This window comes from Suillus paluster (assembly GCF_016628075.1).
Source record: "Suillus paluster strain FC165 chromosome Unknown EDB91scaffold_6, whole genome shotgun sequence".
Classification (NCBI taxonomy): Eukaryota; Fungi; Basidiomycota; class Agaricomycetes; order Boletales; family Suillaceae; genus Suillus; species Suillus paluster.
Genome location: NW_024537566.1, coordinates 798386 through 814871, shown reverse-complemented (window position 1 = coordinate 814871; position 16486 = coordinate 798386). Strand labels below are relative to the sequence as shown.

At 47.0% G+C, this 16486-nt stretch overlaps 5 protein-coding genes across 5 annotated transcripts; 3 read left to right on the top strand and 2 right to left on the bottom strand.

The window, feature by feature from the left end:
* Nucleotide 1: 1 nt before the first annotated feature.
* On the top strand, nucleotides 2-1707 carry EDB91DRAFT_1108054 (Metallo-dependent phosphatase-like protein). The gene is made up of 10 exons (XM_041317533.1): nucleotides 2-357; nucleotides 410-477; nucleotides 525-598; nucleotides 656-708; nucleotides 783-900; nucleotides 950-959; nucleotides 997-1042; nucleotides 1093-1330; nucleotides 1354-1571; nucleotides 1614-1707. Exons 1-9 carry the CDS (start codon nucleotides 121-123, stop codon nucleotides 1413-1415), a joined length of 906 nt encoding a protein of 301 aa, XP_041181850.1. The 5' UTR covers nucleotides 2-120; the 3' UTR covers nucleotides 1416-1571; nucleotides 1614-1707.
* A 313-nt stretch (nucleotides 1708-2020) lies between these two features.
* EDB91DRAFT_694184 (uncharacterized protein) lies at nucleotides 2021-2792 on the bottom strand. The gene is made up of 3 exons (XM_041328122.1): nucleotides 2690-2792; nucleotides 2185-2628; nucleotides 2021-2127 (listed from the first exon to the last, which is right to left on the bottom strand). The coding sequence occupies exon 2, from the start codon at nucleotides 2616-2618 to the stop codon at nucleotides 2187-2189; it is 432 nt and encodes a 143-aa protein (XP_041181849.1). The 5' UTR covers nucleotides 2619-2628; nucleotides 2690-2792; the 3' UTR covers nucleotides 2021-2127; nucleotides 2185-2186.
* A 3230-nt stretch (nucleotides 2793-6022) lies between these two features.
* Nucleotides 6023-8610, top strand: EDB91DRAFT_1235053 (cytochrome P450; the record flags this gene model as incomplete). Its single annotated transcript, XM_041321279.1, has 14 exons — nucleotides 6023-6379; nucleotides 6426-6500; nucleotides 6549-6585; nucleotides 6638-6697; nucleotides 6816-6961; nucleotides 7015-7396; nucleotides 7449-7504; nucleotides 7561-7717; nucleotides 7768-7792; nucleotides 7902-7988; nucleotides 8041-8096; nucleotides 8154-8269; nucleotides 8332-8502; nucleotides 8557-8610. 14 exons carry the CDS (start codon nucleotides 6023-6025, stop codon nucleotides 8608-8610), a joined length of 1779 nt encoding a protein of 592 aa, XP_041181848.1.
* Nucleotides 8611-9952: 1342 nt separating this feature from the next.
* On the top strand, nucleotides 9953-12336 carry EDB91DRAFT_1244121 (P-loop containing nucleoside triphosphate hydrolase protein; the record flags this gene model as incomplete). The annotated part of the gene is made up of 6 exons (XM_041322380.1): nucleotides 9953-10285; nucleotides 10344-10421; nucleotides 10482-11021; nucleotides 11213-11297; nucleotides 11552-11853; nucleotides 11920-12336. The coding sequence occupies 6 exons, from the start codon at nucleotides 9953-9955 to the stop codon at nucleotides 12334-12336; spliced, it is 1755 nt and encodes a 584-aa protein (XP_041181847.1).
* A 185-nt stretch (nucleotides 12337-12521) lies between these two features.
* Nucleotides 12522-14937, bottom strand: EDB91DRAFT_1217221 (uncharacterized protein; the record flags this gene model as incomplete). The annotated part of the gene is made up of 5 exons (XM_041320851.1): nucleotides 14374-14937; nucleotides 13740-14325; nucleotides 12956-13715; nucleotides 12808-12907; nucleotides 12522-12752 (listed from the first exon to the last, which is right to left on the bottom strand). Exons 1-5 carry the CDS (start codon nucleotides 14902-14904, stop codon nucleotides 12522-12524), a joined length of 2208 nt encoding a protein of 735 aa, XP_041181846.1. The 5' UTR covers nucleotides 14905-14937.
* Between the last annotated feature and the right edge of the window lie 1549 nt (nucleotides 14938-16486).

Here is a 16486-nt window from a genome sequence, read left to right as displayed (position 1 = left end):
ACCTCCTCCACTTCCTCGGCGAGCACCTGCCTCATAAACCGCCCGCACGATCCTCCAGCTTGTTCTGCAATCTACAGCATATTATCGAGTCAAACACTAGAAATCAGCTTCGTTATTCTCATGCCTTCCTATAATCCCGACAAATGGATAGACCAACTCATGGAATGTCGTCACCTCCCAGAGCCCGATATGAAAGTCCTTTGCGACCGCGTTCGCGCCATCCTTATGGAAGAATCAAATATCCAGCCCGTTTCGAGTCCAGTAACCATCTGCGGCGATATTCACGGACAGTTCTGGGACTTGCTTGAGCTGTTACGAAAGGGTGGGAAGGTCCCAGACACAAGTTATATTTTTATGGCACGTATGTGTGCTTACGATTGGAGGGTTGAACATGCTTAATGTCGATCAGGGCGACTTCGTCGACCGAGGGCACTATAGTTTGGAGACCGTGTCCTTGCTGCTGGCACTGAAAGCTCGGTATTGTTACCGATAGCAGTCGTTGTATCTGTATTGATTTTTTTTAGATACCCAGATAAAGTCACTCTCCTTCGTGGAAACCATGAAAGTAGACAAATCACCCAGGTGTATGGATTTTATGGTGATACTTATCGGTGTAGTGCTGCTTGTCCGATAGTGCTGATAATTCGCTGCATAGATGAATGCCAACAAAAGTATGGCAGTGCTGCGGTGTGGAAAGCATGCTGTAGTGTATTTGATTTCTCAATCTTGCTGCAGTAAGTTCTGTTCCCAGTCCGTCTTGGAAACGCTTAAATTTTGTATAGATAATAGACGGAGAGACTTTGTGCGTGCACGGTGGCCTATCACCAGACATCCGAACTCTAGACCAAATTCGTGTCCTCTCGCGCGCCCAGGAAATTCCTCATGAAGGCGCCTTCTGTGGTCAGAACTTATTACCGTCCACTAGACTTCTCCTGATTTATCTTCGCAGACCTCATGTGGTCTGATCCGGAAGACATCGAAACTTGGGCCTGTTAGTCCACGTGGAGCCGGTTGGCTATTCGGCAGAAATGTGACGCGAGAGGTTCGTCCATTTAACCATATTCTCTCAATGTCGCCCTGACCTTTCCCCAGTTCAACCATGTTAATTCCTTGAGCCTCATTGCTCGTGCACACCAGCTCGTCCAAGAAGGGTACAAGTACATGTTTGACGACCAGCTCGTTACCGTATGGTCCGCACCAAATTACTGCTACCGATGTGGTAACATGGCGTCAATATTAACGGTCAGGGAGGATGGAAGTAGAGATTTTACTGTTTATAATGCGGCCCCTGAGAACGAGAGAGATAAGGGGATGCAAACAAAAAAGATTGGTGGGTAGATATTTGCCCCTGAGACTGCTATCAGAATGCACGCTCACGGTCTTACCTGCAGAATACAATGCCCTACTTTGTATGACACGGATGTATGTACAGCGCTATTCACTTCTTTGATATCGCCATTTCAGTCGCGCGTCCATGACGCTCCGTGGTAATGATCACCGGGCAGTATGCAAAAAATTGTTCTTTTACTGTGTTGATCGACTAGACGGCTCCTAATATGCCAGTCTTTCCTGAGCTCATTATTGACATCCCGATAGTATTCCTGGGATGAGTATCAATGACCTAACCTGGCCTTTCAACTGGCTGTTTCACCCTCCTAGGTGTTTTGATCTAGCGGATGTCTTGAATGCGAACCCATACAAACCTGTACCACACAGGTCATTATTCCACCACCCTGTCAGCGGAAAGAAATAAGCTGACTCGTGTCTGTTCGTACAATACCGGACCATACCAAAACGCTTATTCGAACCGATTGGCATTGCTGGGCCATCAATATTGTGTATCCAGCAAGCTCCAACATCCTGCACTCGGACACCTTTATGTTTTCACAGGGGGTCGTCCGTGCTAATGTAATCCAACGCAAGGGAGGAAGTGCAGTGCGTTTGCTCTCACAACCCTGAATACACACACAGCCTGCCTATCAAACTCCCAACAAACATTGCACCGCGCTGACCAAATTACAAACCACAACGTACAAACAGCCCCACCAAGAACCAAAAAAAACTCTAGATCCTCTTCGACAACGACAACGATTCCCAGTCTCAGTACCCTCTAGTACAACAGCTTAACTAAACATCCGAATCAGAGGTCTAGTCTTGGAAAACATCGAGGATAAACACACTCGCCTCTACATGCCACACATGCTAGGATCGACCGGAGTGGCTTCAGCATAAACTACGTCCACTTGGCAGGAAGGTCGAGTCAAATCGTTGAACGCTTCTGGGGAGACAGCGTATACGACATCGCTAGTATCGACATGTGGGGAAGCATCGGTGACGTTGTAATCGTCATCAACGATTGTGAAGAAGATGGTAGCGCCGCTGCAGGGCGGGGTAGACGTGAGGCTCCAGCAGCTGCCGCATAAGGCTGTGTCCCAGCGGACGCCTGGGATACCTCCAATGTTGGACAGGGAGGAGAGGTTGGTCAAACCCGAGCAGGTGACGGTAGAGAGGGACGCGTTGGGGTTGCTGTACTTAGCATCCTGTACAACAAACACGCCCTCTGCGAATGCGGGGAGGGCAAAGGCAGAGAGAATAGTGACAACGGGTGTGAACTTCATTGCGCAGGAGCTGATTGATGTGAATATTGTTGAGCGACTTGAGATACGAATTCTCGAGATTTTCTACTCACTTTATAGGGCGAGGTGAGGCGAGGCGTTAGACACTAAAGCAAGCCCAACTTAATGCACATTGACAGCCAGGCAGAATGGCACCATTTGTCTTCACTAGATGAAGCGTGCTTGACCAGGTTAGAGCATGACATCTGACAAGAGAAGGCTCGGTGAACGGCAGACGACGACGAAAGAAGTGACTAGACTGACATATGTATATACCGGTCCAAGTACAATCATCGGTTCGGTTAGAAGCGCACAGAGAAAGACCGGGTGAGTGCTCGGTGACGCGTGATGATGTTGGCAAAGTCAAACGACAATATCTGTCAGTCATTTTGGGATTATCAAGTAAATGTATATAGTATATACATACTAGAATCGGTTGCGACGTCGGACAAACTGCGCCCTCCCGAGCAGAGACAAAAGCATTATGGCCCGACTCCTCATATAACAGAGGCTTGTGCGAGACAGTTAGATGCGAAATGTATGCAAGAATTCAAGATACATCGAGTCAGGGTGTGACCGTTGTACCCGCTTAACTGTATTAGTAGCTGGCCAGTCAGAATCAAACATGTAGGAGTGCTAGGCGCTGTGGCGATAGCGTGTACGATTACGACGGTCAGCTCTCCGTGACCGGGGAATCCAGAGCGCTGCCGCTGCGAGCGGCCCCGGCCGCTCCTTATCCGCATCAATGAGAGCAGCGAGAGAGAACTGTGCCCAAACCAGCCATAAGGGATCGGCGAGATGGGGGCTTTGTGCTGTTGTCGCTGGCAGCCTTTTCCTGGCTGTTGTTTGAGAAACTTTACTAGCGTCTGGGCACCGGCGATGGCACTGCGAGTATCGGGGCGAGAAGCTTGATGACTAAGCCAGTGAAGAAGCAATGCGGGATTGCTTGATACCAGATGCAATGCTGAGATGTTGATGCTGATGTTGATGCACAAATTGCACACTTGGGCGTTTGATCTGCACAGCTCGAGGAGCTGTGCAGGGAACGCGAAGACAAAGACAGGACTTGAACGGCGACCCCCCTGCTGATTGGACTCCGCTGAAACAAAACGTTCACTCCGTTGCAGCCTTCAATCATTCTCTTTTTACAATCGAGTACCTCTAAGTAAGTGATGGTATTTCTTTGACGTGTAAGCCTAAGAGCTGAAACGATCCGCGATTCCGCGCCAATTAGATGAAGTCCCGAGCCAAAATAATGTCTTCATCAGCCCCTGCGAAGCAAGAGAAATCAGCGAGTCAAAAGATGCAAGGACACACCAGTAACGTCTTTGGAATCCTACGCGTGCCCGATAAAGGGCAGATCATCACCTGCTCATGGGATGGCTCACTTCGAGTCTGGGACTTCAAAAGTGGCATGCAGATCGGGGATGCTTGGCGGGACGAAGGAAGTGGAAACGTGCACGCCATAGCACTGTCGCCGGACGGCAAGACAGTGGCAAGCGGGAGTGACGATGGCGCAGTAAGACTGTGGGACGTTGACACCGGCAACGTCATCAAAAAATGGACAGGGCACACAGAGGAAGTGTTTTCTGTCTGCTGGAGTCCAGACGGAGGACGAGTGGCGAGCGGATCCAGAGATTCGACATTCAGAGTGTGGAATGTTGAGAGCGGAGAGACAATCATCGGACCAATCGAGACAGGGTACAACTACGCCGTGTGGATCGTCCGTTATTCGCCAGATGGCACGATGATTGCTACGGGGGGTTCATCGCTGAAAATCTGGGATGCTAACACAGCTGACTTGCTCAAGAAATTTGGGGGGTACACAGTGTTCTGCCTGACATGGACTTCAGATGAAAAGACGCTTATTGCCGCCGGGTCAGAGGTGAAGAAATTCGACACTGCCACCTGGACAGAAATCGCTGTTCTGGATGAGCATGGGGCTGGCAGCGTTTCACGAATTTCATTATCACCGAATGAGCGCATCCTCGCAAGCGTATCATCCGACACGACAGCGCAACTGTGGAACCTCGAAAACAATCAACCCATCGGACTACCCCTCAAACATGAATACCGGGTGGAATGCGCGGCCTTTTCTGCGGATGGAAAGGTCCTCGTCACTGGCGGCGACCACGGCCACATGTACACATGGGATGTTATTGCTATCCTCAGAGACGCAGGCCTCGAGGACCTTATGTCAGACAGTGTAAGCCTGGATACATTTCATCCTCAATAACACTGACAACGGTCTACTCATCCTTTCAGGTGGTATGTTGTATCAGGTCTCGTTAAATGGCTCGCACACTGATTTTAATGCGTCACAGAACGCTGTCAACAAGTCAGCCTTAGATGTATGTTATAGTTTTCTTGACCTTTTTGTATGGATTTGAGTATCTACATCCTAGGCTGATGCTACATCACGACGAGTCCCGCAAATCAAAGATTGTCGTCGATTACCTCCAGCGTTTTTCGACGATGTACGTGATCTCCATCCATAATTTATCGCTTCCTTTGACCAATATATTATCAGTTCTCTACCTCGCGCGGTGTCTCATCCCATGGGCAGCGTGACCGTCGCACCACAGCACCCCGTCAACGCACCCTCCTCAGTCGCTTACCTTCCTTCTGGCGCCGCCGCGGACGACATGAATCAAACACCGAGTTGCAAGAGCCACCAGTAGTCGACGTCCCGTTTACAGCGGGAAAGCCTGTGCGTTTTTTTTTGCTTCTAGGTTCTTTATCACTAACACATTCTGACGCAGAGGAACTATCACGCAAGAGGGAAGACGGCTGCCAGCTCCTCTCGACCTCCCAATACTCATGTCATGCAGAAACCACCCACCACTGCCACGGGACCCACAACACTTTTTTCAGTCGCCGCGGTGCCAAGTGGGACGCCCACGCGTCCTGATATAATCATTGGACAGGCTGCATGGCGGGCTCGATTCATGCTCTGGGTTTGCTGCGTGCCTCTTCAGCACACAGACGGTCAACACTAGGAGGCGACTCGGCGACCTTCGTGCACAAATTGGCAATATGTCCGTTGTTGGAACATTAAGAGATCCTACCACCATTTGCAGGCTAGTTAGAGAGGAACGGGACCAGTTGTCATACCCCATTATTTCATTAACCCGGAACCGAAACTCGCACCGCAGTAAACAGGTTATTTAAAGGTAACACTGCATATTGGGCGCAATGCTGCGTAACGCCCCCACTTCGTGGAGCTATGTGAAATTGCCGGTGTAATAAAAAGGCCCCCGAGTCAAGACAGTTGACGCTCGACGCAAGGCTAACAGTACCAGTGACCGTCAGCATCTGTATCAGTGGCGATTTCAAGCACGAGTACTAGTATTCGCCACTACTACTCCTTGGTCTTTCGTTTGCCAGCTAACAAACTTCAAGCTATCATGTCACAGCGATCTTGGGTCAGTCCCGGTGTGGCCTACCTCACACGGGGTTTGCTTTTCGTTGTCGTTCCAGCAACCTCTTTCGTCGTGATCGTAGTACGCCTGGCCTCTCTAAACGGCTTTCGGATCTCTCCATGGCTTATGTCTGCGATGGTTTTGAGTGCAGCGCCTCTGGGGTTCGCGGCTTACGTTCTTGCGGATGGCAGATTGCAGCAACGAAAGGCAGATCGACTGGGTGCCAGACTCATCCCACGTGTCCAGGGCAGATGGCCTGGAAATCTGGATAAGATTATGAACATGGTCCTGACGTCCGAGAACGAATACCTTGGTTCAGTTTCCATCATTCTTTACAGAATCGTACTGATATCCACTGGTAGGTCAAGATGAACTGAACGAGATAAAGATACTCGGGCCGACTATTAATCTTCGTTTTTTGTGGGAGGACATTATCTTGACCGCGGAGCCGCAACACATCAAGGTACGCTCCAAGGCATACTTGAAGATATTATAATCAGACTCCACATAGACCATTCTCGCGACCGACTTTGATAACTATGTTAAAGGTGTGCACCATAGATGCTGTTTGTTTACACGTACACATGTGCTTCGATGCAGGTCCCAAGCTCAGAGAAGCTGCCGACTCCGTCCTTGGAACAGGCGTATTTAACTCTGATGGTAGGCGTGCATCGACAAGCGAGTTATGTTGCGACTGATTGATTGATTGGCTATGCCACCAGGTGAAACATGGAAGTGAGTGATCGATTTGAAGATTGCCTCTGATAGGGAATCTTAGGTGCTTCTAGGCTTCACCGAACCATGACACGACCTTTCTTCACTCATGATCGAATAAGTCACTTTGAGATCTTTGACCGTCATGCGGACTATGCTATCGCTTTGGCGAAGGGACGTTTTCGAATGGGCTTGGCAATTGACTTCCAAGTACGGCTCCATCAAGCTGGTATTTTGTCTTCTTTTGTTGAAACCTACCGCAGGATCTCATCTCTAGATTTACGCTTGACTCGGCATCGGAGTTTCTATTTGGACACTGTATCGATACACTTTCCGCTGGACTCCCTTACCCATGTAACGCGACAGAATGCACAGACGCCATTCAAGAAGCCAACACGGCTGCCGCCTTCGCAGATGCTTTCTCTCAAGCTCAGCATGTAATCAATCGTCGTGTTTCAATCGGGCAGACCTGGCCACTTGCTGAGATTCTTGCTGACAGCACTGCACAACACATGAAAGTGGTACATGCATTTTTAGATCCGATCCTCAAAGAGGCTCTGGAGAAGCGTTCAACGACTGCCGAATTAAACCGAACTGAATTTGCGGACCAAACCCTTCTGGACCATCTCGTAAATGCTACGTCTGGTAAGATATCATGTAACAACGGAATTTTTTGTTGTTGAAATATTCTTTACAGATTTCAAAATCATTAAAGATGAGACGTTGAATATATTGCAGGCTGGAAGAGATACTGTAAGCTTGCAATCGACTTTGAGCCGTCCGGATCGGTAACGAACAATAATTATTAGACAGCCTCGACATTAACATCGGCTATTTATCTGCTCGCGATGCATCCAGAGTTCCTTACTCGACTCAGGGAGGAAATCGTATCAAAGTTTGGGCTAACTCGCAGGCCCACATACGATGATATCAAAGAGATGAAGTACCTTCGGGCAGTCCTAAATGGTGCGTACTCTTGTTTCGTGTCGCTTGTCGATGTTGCTAACCGACTTCAGAAACAATGCGCCTTTTCCCCGCAGTGTAAGTGATTAAAGCTGGGTTTAGAAGTATTTCATCATCGTACCACAAACACCTAGCCCCTTTAATACGAGGTACGTTCTTAGGCTGCGCCGAAGATCATAGGCTAGAGCTACCTGCTCAGGGAAAGCGTACATGACACCACATGGACATCTCCCGAACCTGGGAAGAAGCCACTGTTTGTCCCAGGGGGGATCTCGTACGTATCTCATTCGTTCGGATTCATAGTATGACTGCTTGAATAATTTCAGGATCTGGTATTCAGTGTTCCTTATGCACAGGAGAACGGATCTATGGGGACCAGATGGTAAGGAACTTGAACTTCGTCTACATATCAATTAATTCAGTCGAATCCATGCTCTAGCGCTGGAGTTCGATCCGGATCGATGGCTCGACGAGCGCGTGAATAAATACCTGATTCCCAATCCCTACATTTTCCTACCATTTAATGCAGGACCCAGAATCTGCTTAGGGCAACAAGTACGTCGTTCATCACATCATTCATTACCAACACTCATCTCATACCTCATCTCGCACTTCAGTTTGCGTACAACGAAATGTCGTTCATGCTGATTCGCTTACTGCAAAACTTTTCCGCGATTACGCTGTCACCAGAGCCCGCAATGCGCCCACCTGCGTGGTGGGCTGAGAAAGACGGTCGGCAGGCAATTGAGCAATTCAGGCCGCGAAACCACCTGACACTCTATGCCAAGGCAAGTCTCAATCTAATGTGCTATGCGGTCATCTAACTAGGCTCTACCTCATAGGGTGGCATGTGGGTTAAGATGGAAGGTGTAGATGACGCCGAAGTGATAAATTAACTAAGTATGATCTTGCTGCTTTGAGGGTTTTGGAATAGTGCAAGGCTAATCATTTGTACTGACATTTTTAAACGCTCGTTGGAGTATTACTTGAGCTATTCTGCCATCTGTAATAGTAGTCACTATGCCGCGAACTGCAATGGGCAGTTTTGCCCCAGCACCGCGCATCAGTTGCAAAAATCAGTCGTATCTGCGTGTAGTTGGCTGTAAGTCTACGCTTACCACAAGTGACGAGCGCCTGATGTCATTGGACACCGTTGATTGTTGTCCCGTGTTTGCACGACACAGTATATGAACCTGACCGCTCACTTACGCATATCTCATCTCTTACCGTACCGCCGAATCCATACGCTCATTCACGTTATCCGTTGTCTGATCGTCTGTTAGTGTAGAAGCGTCAGTGGGTTTACTTACTGGTCTGCGCCATACTGATACCTATATTCAATGACGTGCACTATCCTCACGATCATCAGTGAACCGATGAGTCCTTGATATTGTAGCCGTGCGAATTGTAGAAGGGCAGAATTCTTCTCCTGCTAAATATCATTATACTACAAGAATTTTGATTTGTAGATACATCGCCTGCAAATCTCGAGTAACATGAGCAGCAGTACACGACAAGGTTATGATGTTCCTCAATTGCAGCCGACGAGGGATGGTAGCTTACTTATGCCAAATATTTTGAGCATTGTCATTTTACCTTACTTACACTTTGTACCACAAGCTCATCCAAGGCAATCTCATGGGAGGTACCTTTGGCACTCGTCAACGAATGTAAAACAACGTGGGATTTCATACCAAAGTCCTGATTTGCAGCCATGAAGACCAACGATAGATGACAGCGCAAAACCCTCCACCTATTTAACAGCTCTCGTTTTTCCTTGTTTATGCATTGAACTGAACTACTATTCAATATCTTCCCGTGTAGGAGCAGCCTTTGGCACTCATAAAAAAACTAGAATAGTATTAGAGTTCGCAACAAAGTTGTGACATGCTGCCATTGACTTTCCCTCCTCATGCATCCTGATACTGTGTGCACAAGCTTAAGGTGAACATAGTGCCCCGAAGGTACCGCGACTTGATTGGCCCTCTTCAAAATGCATTCTTCCTACATAAGGTCAAGCATTCCCATGTCAACCTAGGCTCGTGACCAGCCTGGCGTATACTACCACGGATGCTTGAGTGGCATAGCCAGGCTGGTCGATCTCGGAAAGATTTGGCAGGGGAAGCATGGAGTTTGAAAATCTGCAGTTGCTGATTGTGCCAGTGGTACTCAATCTCGAATCACTATACCATAGTCTTTGTGCATTCACGCATATGCTATGATCGTGGCCTTGCAACCATGGATTGCGAGGCCGTTTCTGTTTCCCCAATGTCCCTTGCTGCGCTAGATGCACTTGAGAACCTTCTGACAGAGTTTATTGAACCTTTGCATATATTCCAGCGCCAGAACATTGTAGACTCTTTCGCCCGACTCAATTTTCTTACAGAAGGAACAAAGCAACCAAAGCTGTTTCAACTTGAGTGCCTCATGTCATTGCTCACATCAAGACATGTTGTTGTCTGGGCTGCAACAGGTGCTGGCAAGACACTGGCAATGATCCTTCCCTTGCTGCTCTCTCCCAACAAGATTGCAATCACTGTCACACCATTGAAGCTTTTGCAAAAAGATCACGTACACTTGACTCGGAAAATTCAAATCATGAGTTTAACCTTTCTGGATCTGTCTGTAGGTCAACGAGTTTGTCCAGTATGGCATTCCCTCTATCGCAATCAACCATGATACCCCACATGACAAGACACTATGGAATGTAAGTGAATCTCACACTAAATGATTTGTGCTTTTGTGATGAAGTCTCTACAGCATATAGCTGCTGGCCGCTATAAAAAACTTGCTTGTTGCTCTGGAACAATTTTTCCTGGAAGGTGGACACATTTCCCGCCTCGCTTTGCAGCTAAAAGATCCAACATTCACCAAGTGCATCGGTTTCTTCTTCATTGACAAAGCACATTTCATCATTACTGCCGGAGAAGCTCAGATAGGCGAAAAACTTCCCTTCCGCCCTGCATATGGAAAACTCGCAGAAGTATTGATCCAGCTTCCGGTGGATGTGCCTGTCGCACTATTTTCTGCAACTCTCCCTCTGCAGACACTGGAGAAGGTTTTAAAATCTCTCAATCTTCCGCGCGACAAGATGGATGTCATCAAACTCTCTACCAATCGCCTGAATATCATGCATGCAGTAATACCCATGCTCGACTCCATCAAAAACTTCAGTAACTTAGATTTTCTCATTCCTTTTCCATTCCATCCCCCGATGTCTTATCCTCCAAAATGCCTGATATTTATCGACCACAAACTTCGCACTGCAGGTGTCGCACGATACCTGAATGGTTGTCTTCCTGAAGCTGTCCGTCGTGTTTTCAAGTTTAAGCATCTGCATTTGAGCATGTCATAAGAACATAACGAAATGGTATTCGACGACTTTCAGAAGCCCGACGGTGTTGTTCAAGGAGTCGTAGCTACTTCGGGGGCATCAACTGTGACCATTTTGCAGGCAAATATATTCTGATGATGGCTAATGTGATGTTCATATTTTAGGGCATCAATGTCCCAGATATACGTCTGGTAGTGCAGTTTGGTGTTACCGTCAACCTCCTTGAACACGAGCAGCGGGCAGGGCGAGGTGGGCGAGATAAGCTCCAATGTCTGGTCCTGATGATTGCGGAGAAATGGGCATATAATACACCAAACAAACCTCAAAGAGTCGTCAATAAATGCAAGGCCAGTGCCAAAGAATGCTGAACTGACTCGGCTATGTTCAACTTCATCAATTTATCAATGTGTTGTCGATTATTTTTGGCTCAAAACAATAACGACACTTCACCTGAAGGTTAGTATGCTTAATTCACAGACTCGTGTTTTTTAATAGCCTCGCAGCTGTTCAATACGAAGGTGTATCTTGCTGCGATCAACATCTCGATGAATCCTGGAACATCAACTATTTCGTCCCTGGCCAAACTCTACAGTCAGTCATCGCACAGCCCATCAATCACGAGCCAGGCATAAACATCGACTCAGATGCACAAGTTCCACCAAAGAAGACTCGCAAGAAATATCGACCAACGAAACAACACTCAGCCTTGGAAGAAGTGCTCAAAGTCTGGCGTCATACAGTCGTCTCGAATGACACTGCTCTTCAAGGTTGGCCTGCCAAGTGGATCCTTTCTGATCAACATATTGTCAAGCTTGCATGAGAGGAAGATGGTTCATTTAAATTGGCCTCTGATATGATCACATTTCTGCAGGAGAGCGAGGAGTGGAGTACGTTTTTCGGCAATGGAGTACATGGTGTCATCGATTCATACAACAAGTCTCTCCCAAGGAAAGCACGACGTGTCATGCAGAAGCCTCCTGCCAATGCAACAGCTACTGACAGAGACCTCGAATCCGAGGACGATAACCCAGGACAACAGATTCCTCATGCTCTCCCTGTTGATTCCATTCCGCTTCTCTCGGACTTTGTGGCAGATGTATACGACACAGATGCAATACTTGTCAACCCATATAGCTCTGCATCTTCACCACCTTCCAGCCATTGTTCGACACCTGATTTAGACCTCTCACTGTCCGAGTCTCTCACAGCACGCCATTCATGTCCTGCATCATTCGCACAAATACATGCCTCGCCAAATTCACGACCATGGAAGAGAGTAATGCTATAATTTCCTGTACTACATGCTAATGCTTTACACTACATGGTGTTCCCAACTACCAACACCTCTATATCATCATTGTCTTCTGGAAAAGCTACTGTATTGTTTACCCATGCCTTGTAACTTCACGTAAATGTATCAACACCTTTCAGCTTCAACTGCGAGCCCCCATCCAGTAAGATATCCTTCACGTCTCACTTCGTTTTACGGCCAGGGATGTAGATGTGCAAATTGTGTTCCATTGCTTTCGATGATACTTTCTTGACTGATGTTGAGCTGTTGGGATTTGTATGCGTGGTACCACCATATGCATTACCCATGAACGCAGCAAAGCGGCGCTTCAGAGGACGGTAGATAGGAATGTTTGGTGCCAAGTCACTGAGCTGATCCCAGGTGCCATGCACACCTTTGGCTGCGAACCAATTCTGTATGAAATAATAGAGTTGTAATCAGATGTCGTACCGAGCTGACATGAATTACCTTTTGGAAGTTGATATTTTGCTCGCAGTTTTTATCCACTCTGACAGCATGTCCATCACAGCCAGAAGTGTTGATGAGAATATTGTCCTGTACGACATTCCTGCATGATAGTCAGTATTGAGATGAGCAACAATCACAGACTACTCACGCAAAGTTGGAAGTCCAAACTTTGTTCAAGTGTTGAATGAAATGAAGGAGCTCCGTTGTATAATTTTTGCACCCGGCACCAGCAAACATCATAGTGAGTGTCCCGAGGAAGATCTCAACACGTCCGAAATCTCCCGATGATATTGCCAGGTCCAACTTGTAGAAGATTAAAAGATCGCGGTTAAGAAGGATGATGTTTTGAAGGACCCTGTCCTGAATCTCCAAGTCTGGTTGTCCACTGACATCCTCGACTGCACGTGTGGAGACATAGGTATGGTAGATTTTAGTAGTGAAAACCTTTAATTCCTCCACCGTGGACTTCCTGTCTGCAAGAGCTGTGAGGCTCATTCCAGAGACAATCTCCCAGTAGAGCAGTATATGACCAATGAGGACTTGGGTAGCAAGAGAGATGAGTGTGCGATAATCTGGGTGTTCTGCTCCAAGCCTGACCCTGCCAAGCAGTGAAATATAGTACTGCAGTCCTCCAATTTCTTCAAGCAACCCTCGATGGATATGAAGGATTGCCCAGATCAGATTGAGTTGAGCGTGAAACAACCCTGGGGCTAACTGGAAGTTCTCCATCCGATTTATTGAGCCGACATCATCTGAACGTAGTAACTGGGCACTCCGAACTTGTGCATTGGTTGATTGATCGTTGATACATGGAATTGCTTGATCATTAAGATTGTGTATATCAAAAGTGAGTTGATCTATGTAAGCATTTCTTGCGACTTTGACGTTTCCATCAGTTGTGGACTCATCTGTTGTGGTAGTTCATAAAACACATTCTTGAGTTTTGTATCCTAGGGGCGGAGGTCGATAGGAACGATGCTTGAGAACAGGTGAATTCGAAAGGTAATTGAACCCAGGGTGATTGTTGATCAGGATTTTGATGATGTCAATGACGAGGTGGTCCGTCATATCATGCATGTGTGTGCGTATTGGGCGGACATCATCAGAGAATGTGATCATGTCACATTTGAGACAGTTATTGAGTATGGGTCGAAGTCGAAGATCTTCTAAGGTTGCATTACGCAGTGGGTATATGATTGTCGTGGTGCCTGACTGGACTTTTGGGGGGGCTAAAGCATGCTGTTCAACATGAGTAGATGTCAAAACTTGAATGTTGTCCCAGCCTATCATATGCGGTCCTCTCGCAATGAGCTGTGCCCTTCGTATCTGACCATCAGCCATAATAGTATGAGAAATGTGCAATGCATCATACCCAGGCGAAAGACCGCAATGTGCGAGTAAGTCAATGGTTTTGCGAGATGTACCACTGCTGAACAAGCAAAGTCTGTGAATGATCTGAAAGGCGAGGTTGTTTTGCGAGCAAATGTTTGCAATTTGCGATTGGATTACAGTGCAGTACTAGCTTGATGTCTACATTAGTTTCATGTGGTTTGAAAAAAATCTAACTGTTTCGACATTTTGATGCTTATTCTCTTTCACAGCATGTGTTGTCCACATAGCAGACATAAGGATCTGACAGAGCCAGGGAGTTGTCTCTTTCAATGGGACAGTCAATCTGTGCTCAATGTCGAAAGAGAGCAAGTACTCTGGGGTGATGTCCTTTGTAGACATATGAAAAATCAGCTTAGTGTCCTCCATCTCCACATCGATCTCACGGGTGACGAGTTCTATAGCGCGAGGTCGCAGTACATTCTGAAGGTGAATGGCTCCTTGCTCATCGGACTCCAGCACGTTAAGAAATCGTGCAAGTGCAGAGCTTCGGAAGAAGCCCTTCCTCCAATTGATCATGGCAGGTTTTTGCGAGACAGAGCACAGAAGTAAGTCTATTACAGTCATCCGCAAGCCATGAAGTATTTCCAGGATAGCTAGAACTTTGATGTCTTCACTGAGGCCATGGTGGTCAACTGTCCATGCCAGAAGCTCGGATGGTTGATGATAGTGCAACATCTGAGGTAAAAGCACAGGAGATGGTATCATTATACTGTGAACAAATGATGCAGCATCATTGACACTGGATGATAACGACGATAACATCAAGCGGCACAATCGGCAACTGCAAATTTTTGAACTCCGTGCTTCCCCTGCCAAATCTTTCCGAGATTGACCAGTCTGCCTATGGCAAAATTCACACACATCTCAAAAATGCACGTAGGCAGAATGGTTATGAGTCTAATGTCAACCCCCCTCCACATTTGTGGACATTGTTGAGATCGTTATCAATATATGGTAAATTCATGACTCACTTATCGTCAACCAGACTATAATTAGTAGATGCAGTCAACTTAGAGAACAACACAACACAAACAAAATTCGCGATATCAATATTGGTATGTAAGTTAGAAAGAGACATCAAACTCGTCCAAGTCATCACCATTGTCATCGCCATATCCTTCACCATTGTCATCCCCAACACTATCATCCAATTCCTCATCCTCATCACTGTCCTCCTGTTCATTGTCGCATTCATCATAACCATCACCATCACCAACCACTTCATGATCTGCATCCTCGTCGTTACTGATATTTGTAATGTCCATGGCATTGGTCTGTGCCACTGACCCAGAGCAGTCCCTCGTGATTTTCTGTACCATTGCTGAATGTCCAACGCCAAGATGAGTATAACGCATGAACATGTCTCTGTCAACAAATCTTTTGTGTGGTGCACAAAGCCTGAGGTTAATGCAATATGAAAATGGATGTTTGCACTTACATGCCGACATAGTGCTCTTCCCAGTCATCTAACTGCCCCCCAGGACACGCCAGTGATTTCCCATAACAAAGTGAGTTTACACCACGTCCCAAGGCAAAAGCAGGAATCAAATGAGCTCTTCGGATTACCTGTCCTGGATCAAGGAACCTGAATGTATCTGGGTCTGACTCCTCCACAAACACAATCTTTGGGAGACAAGCATGATGTATGCCAGATTTATAGTTCTGCAAGGCAGCTAACCACCTGACCCAGAGCACCTTGAGGTGCCACTTTATGGGTTGGCCCCCAATATTAAGCCAAACCTCCATATGAAATACACCCAATACATGGGCGTACCAGTATGGGTGATGAGGCATTATCTCCCCTGACAACACCATGATATCTCCGTGGGTTCTGGGGTTGATGGTGTCGTATTCACACTGCAGGTCATATGTCGTGTAGTGCACTTGCATGGTCTGCACCGAGTAAATTGTGTTATCAGGAATAATGATGGAGTTGTGTTCTGCATCCGTGAAGACGTGGTCGCAATAGCTAACGTCTAGCTTCTGTAGTCAATAGAGGATATGGTCCTTAAGTCTTGGTAAGAAATTCTAGCAACCACTGTGAGTAAATGATAGGGTGTGTTTCAAACGGAATGCAACTTCTACCTTAACAGCTGGATCCCTGTCGTGTTCTCGGAGAAATGTGAAAATATTTATGGGGTTGTTCCAATTAGTCATGATGCAGTGATGCCGTTCAGAGGATGTTGGTGGGGGGGTGTCAGCCTGTGATTTATTACCAGAGGAGGATATACCGACTTCTGCCACCCGCTGTAGTACATGGCGCCTATGCTCATGCTTAGCTAGCTGC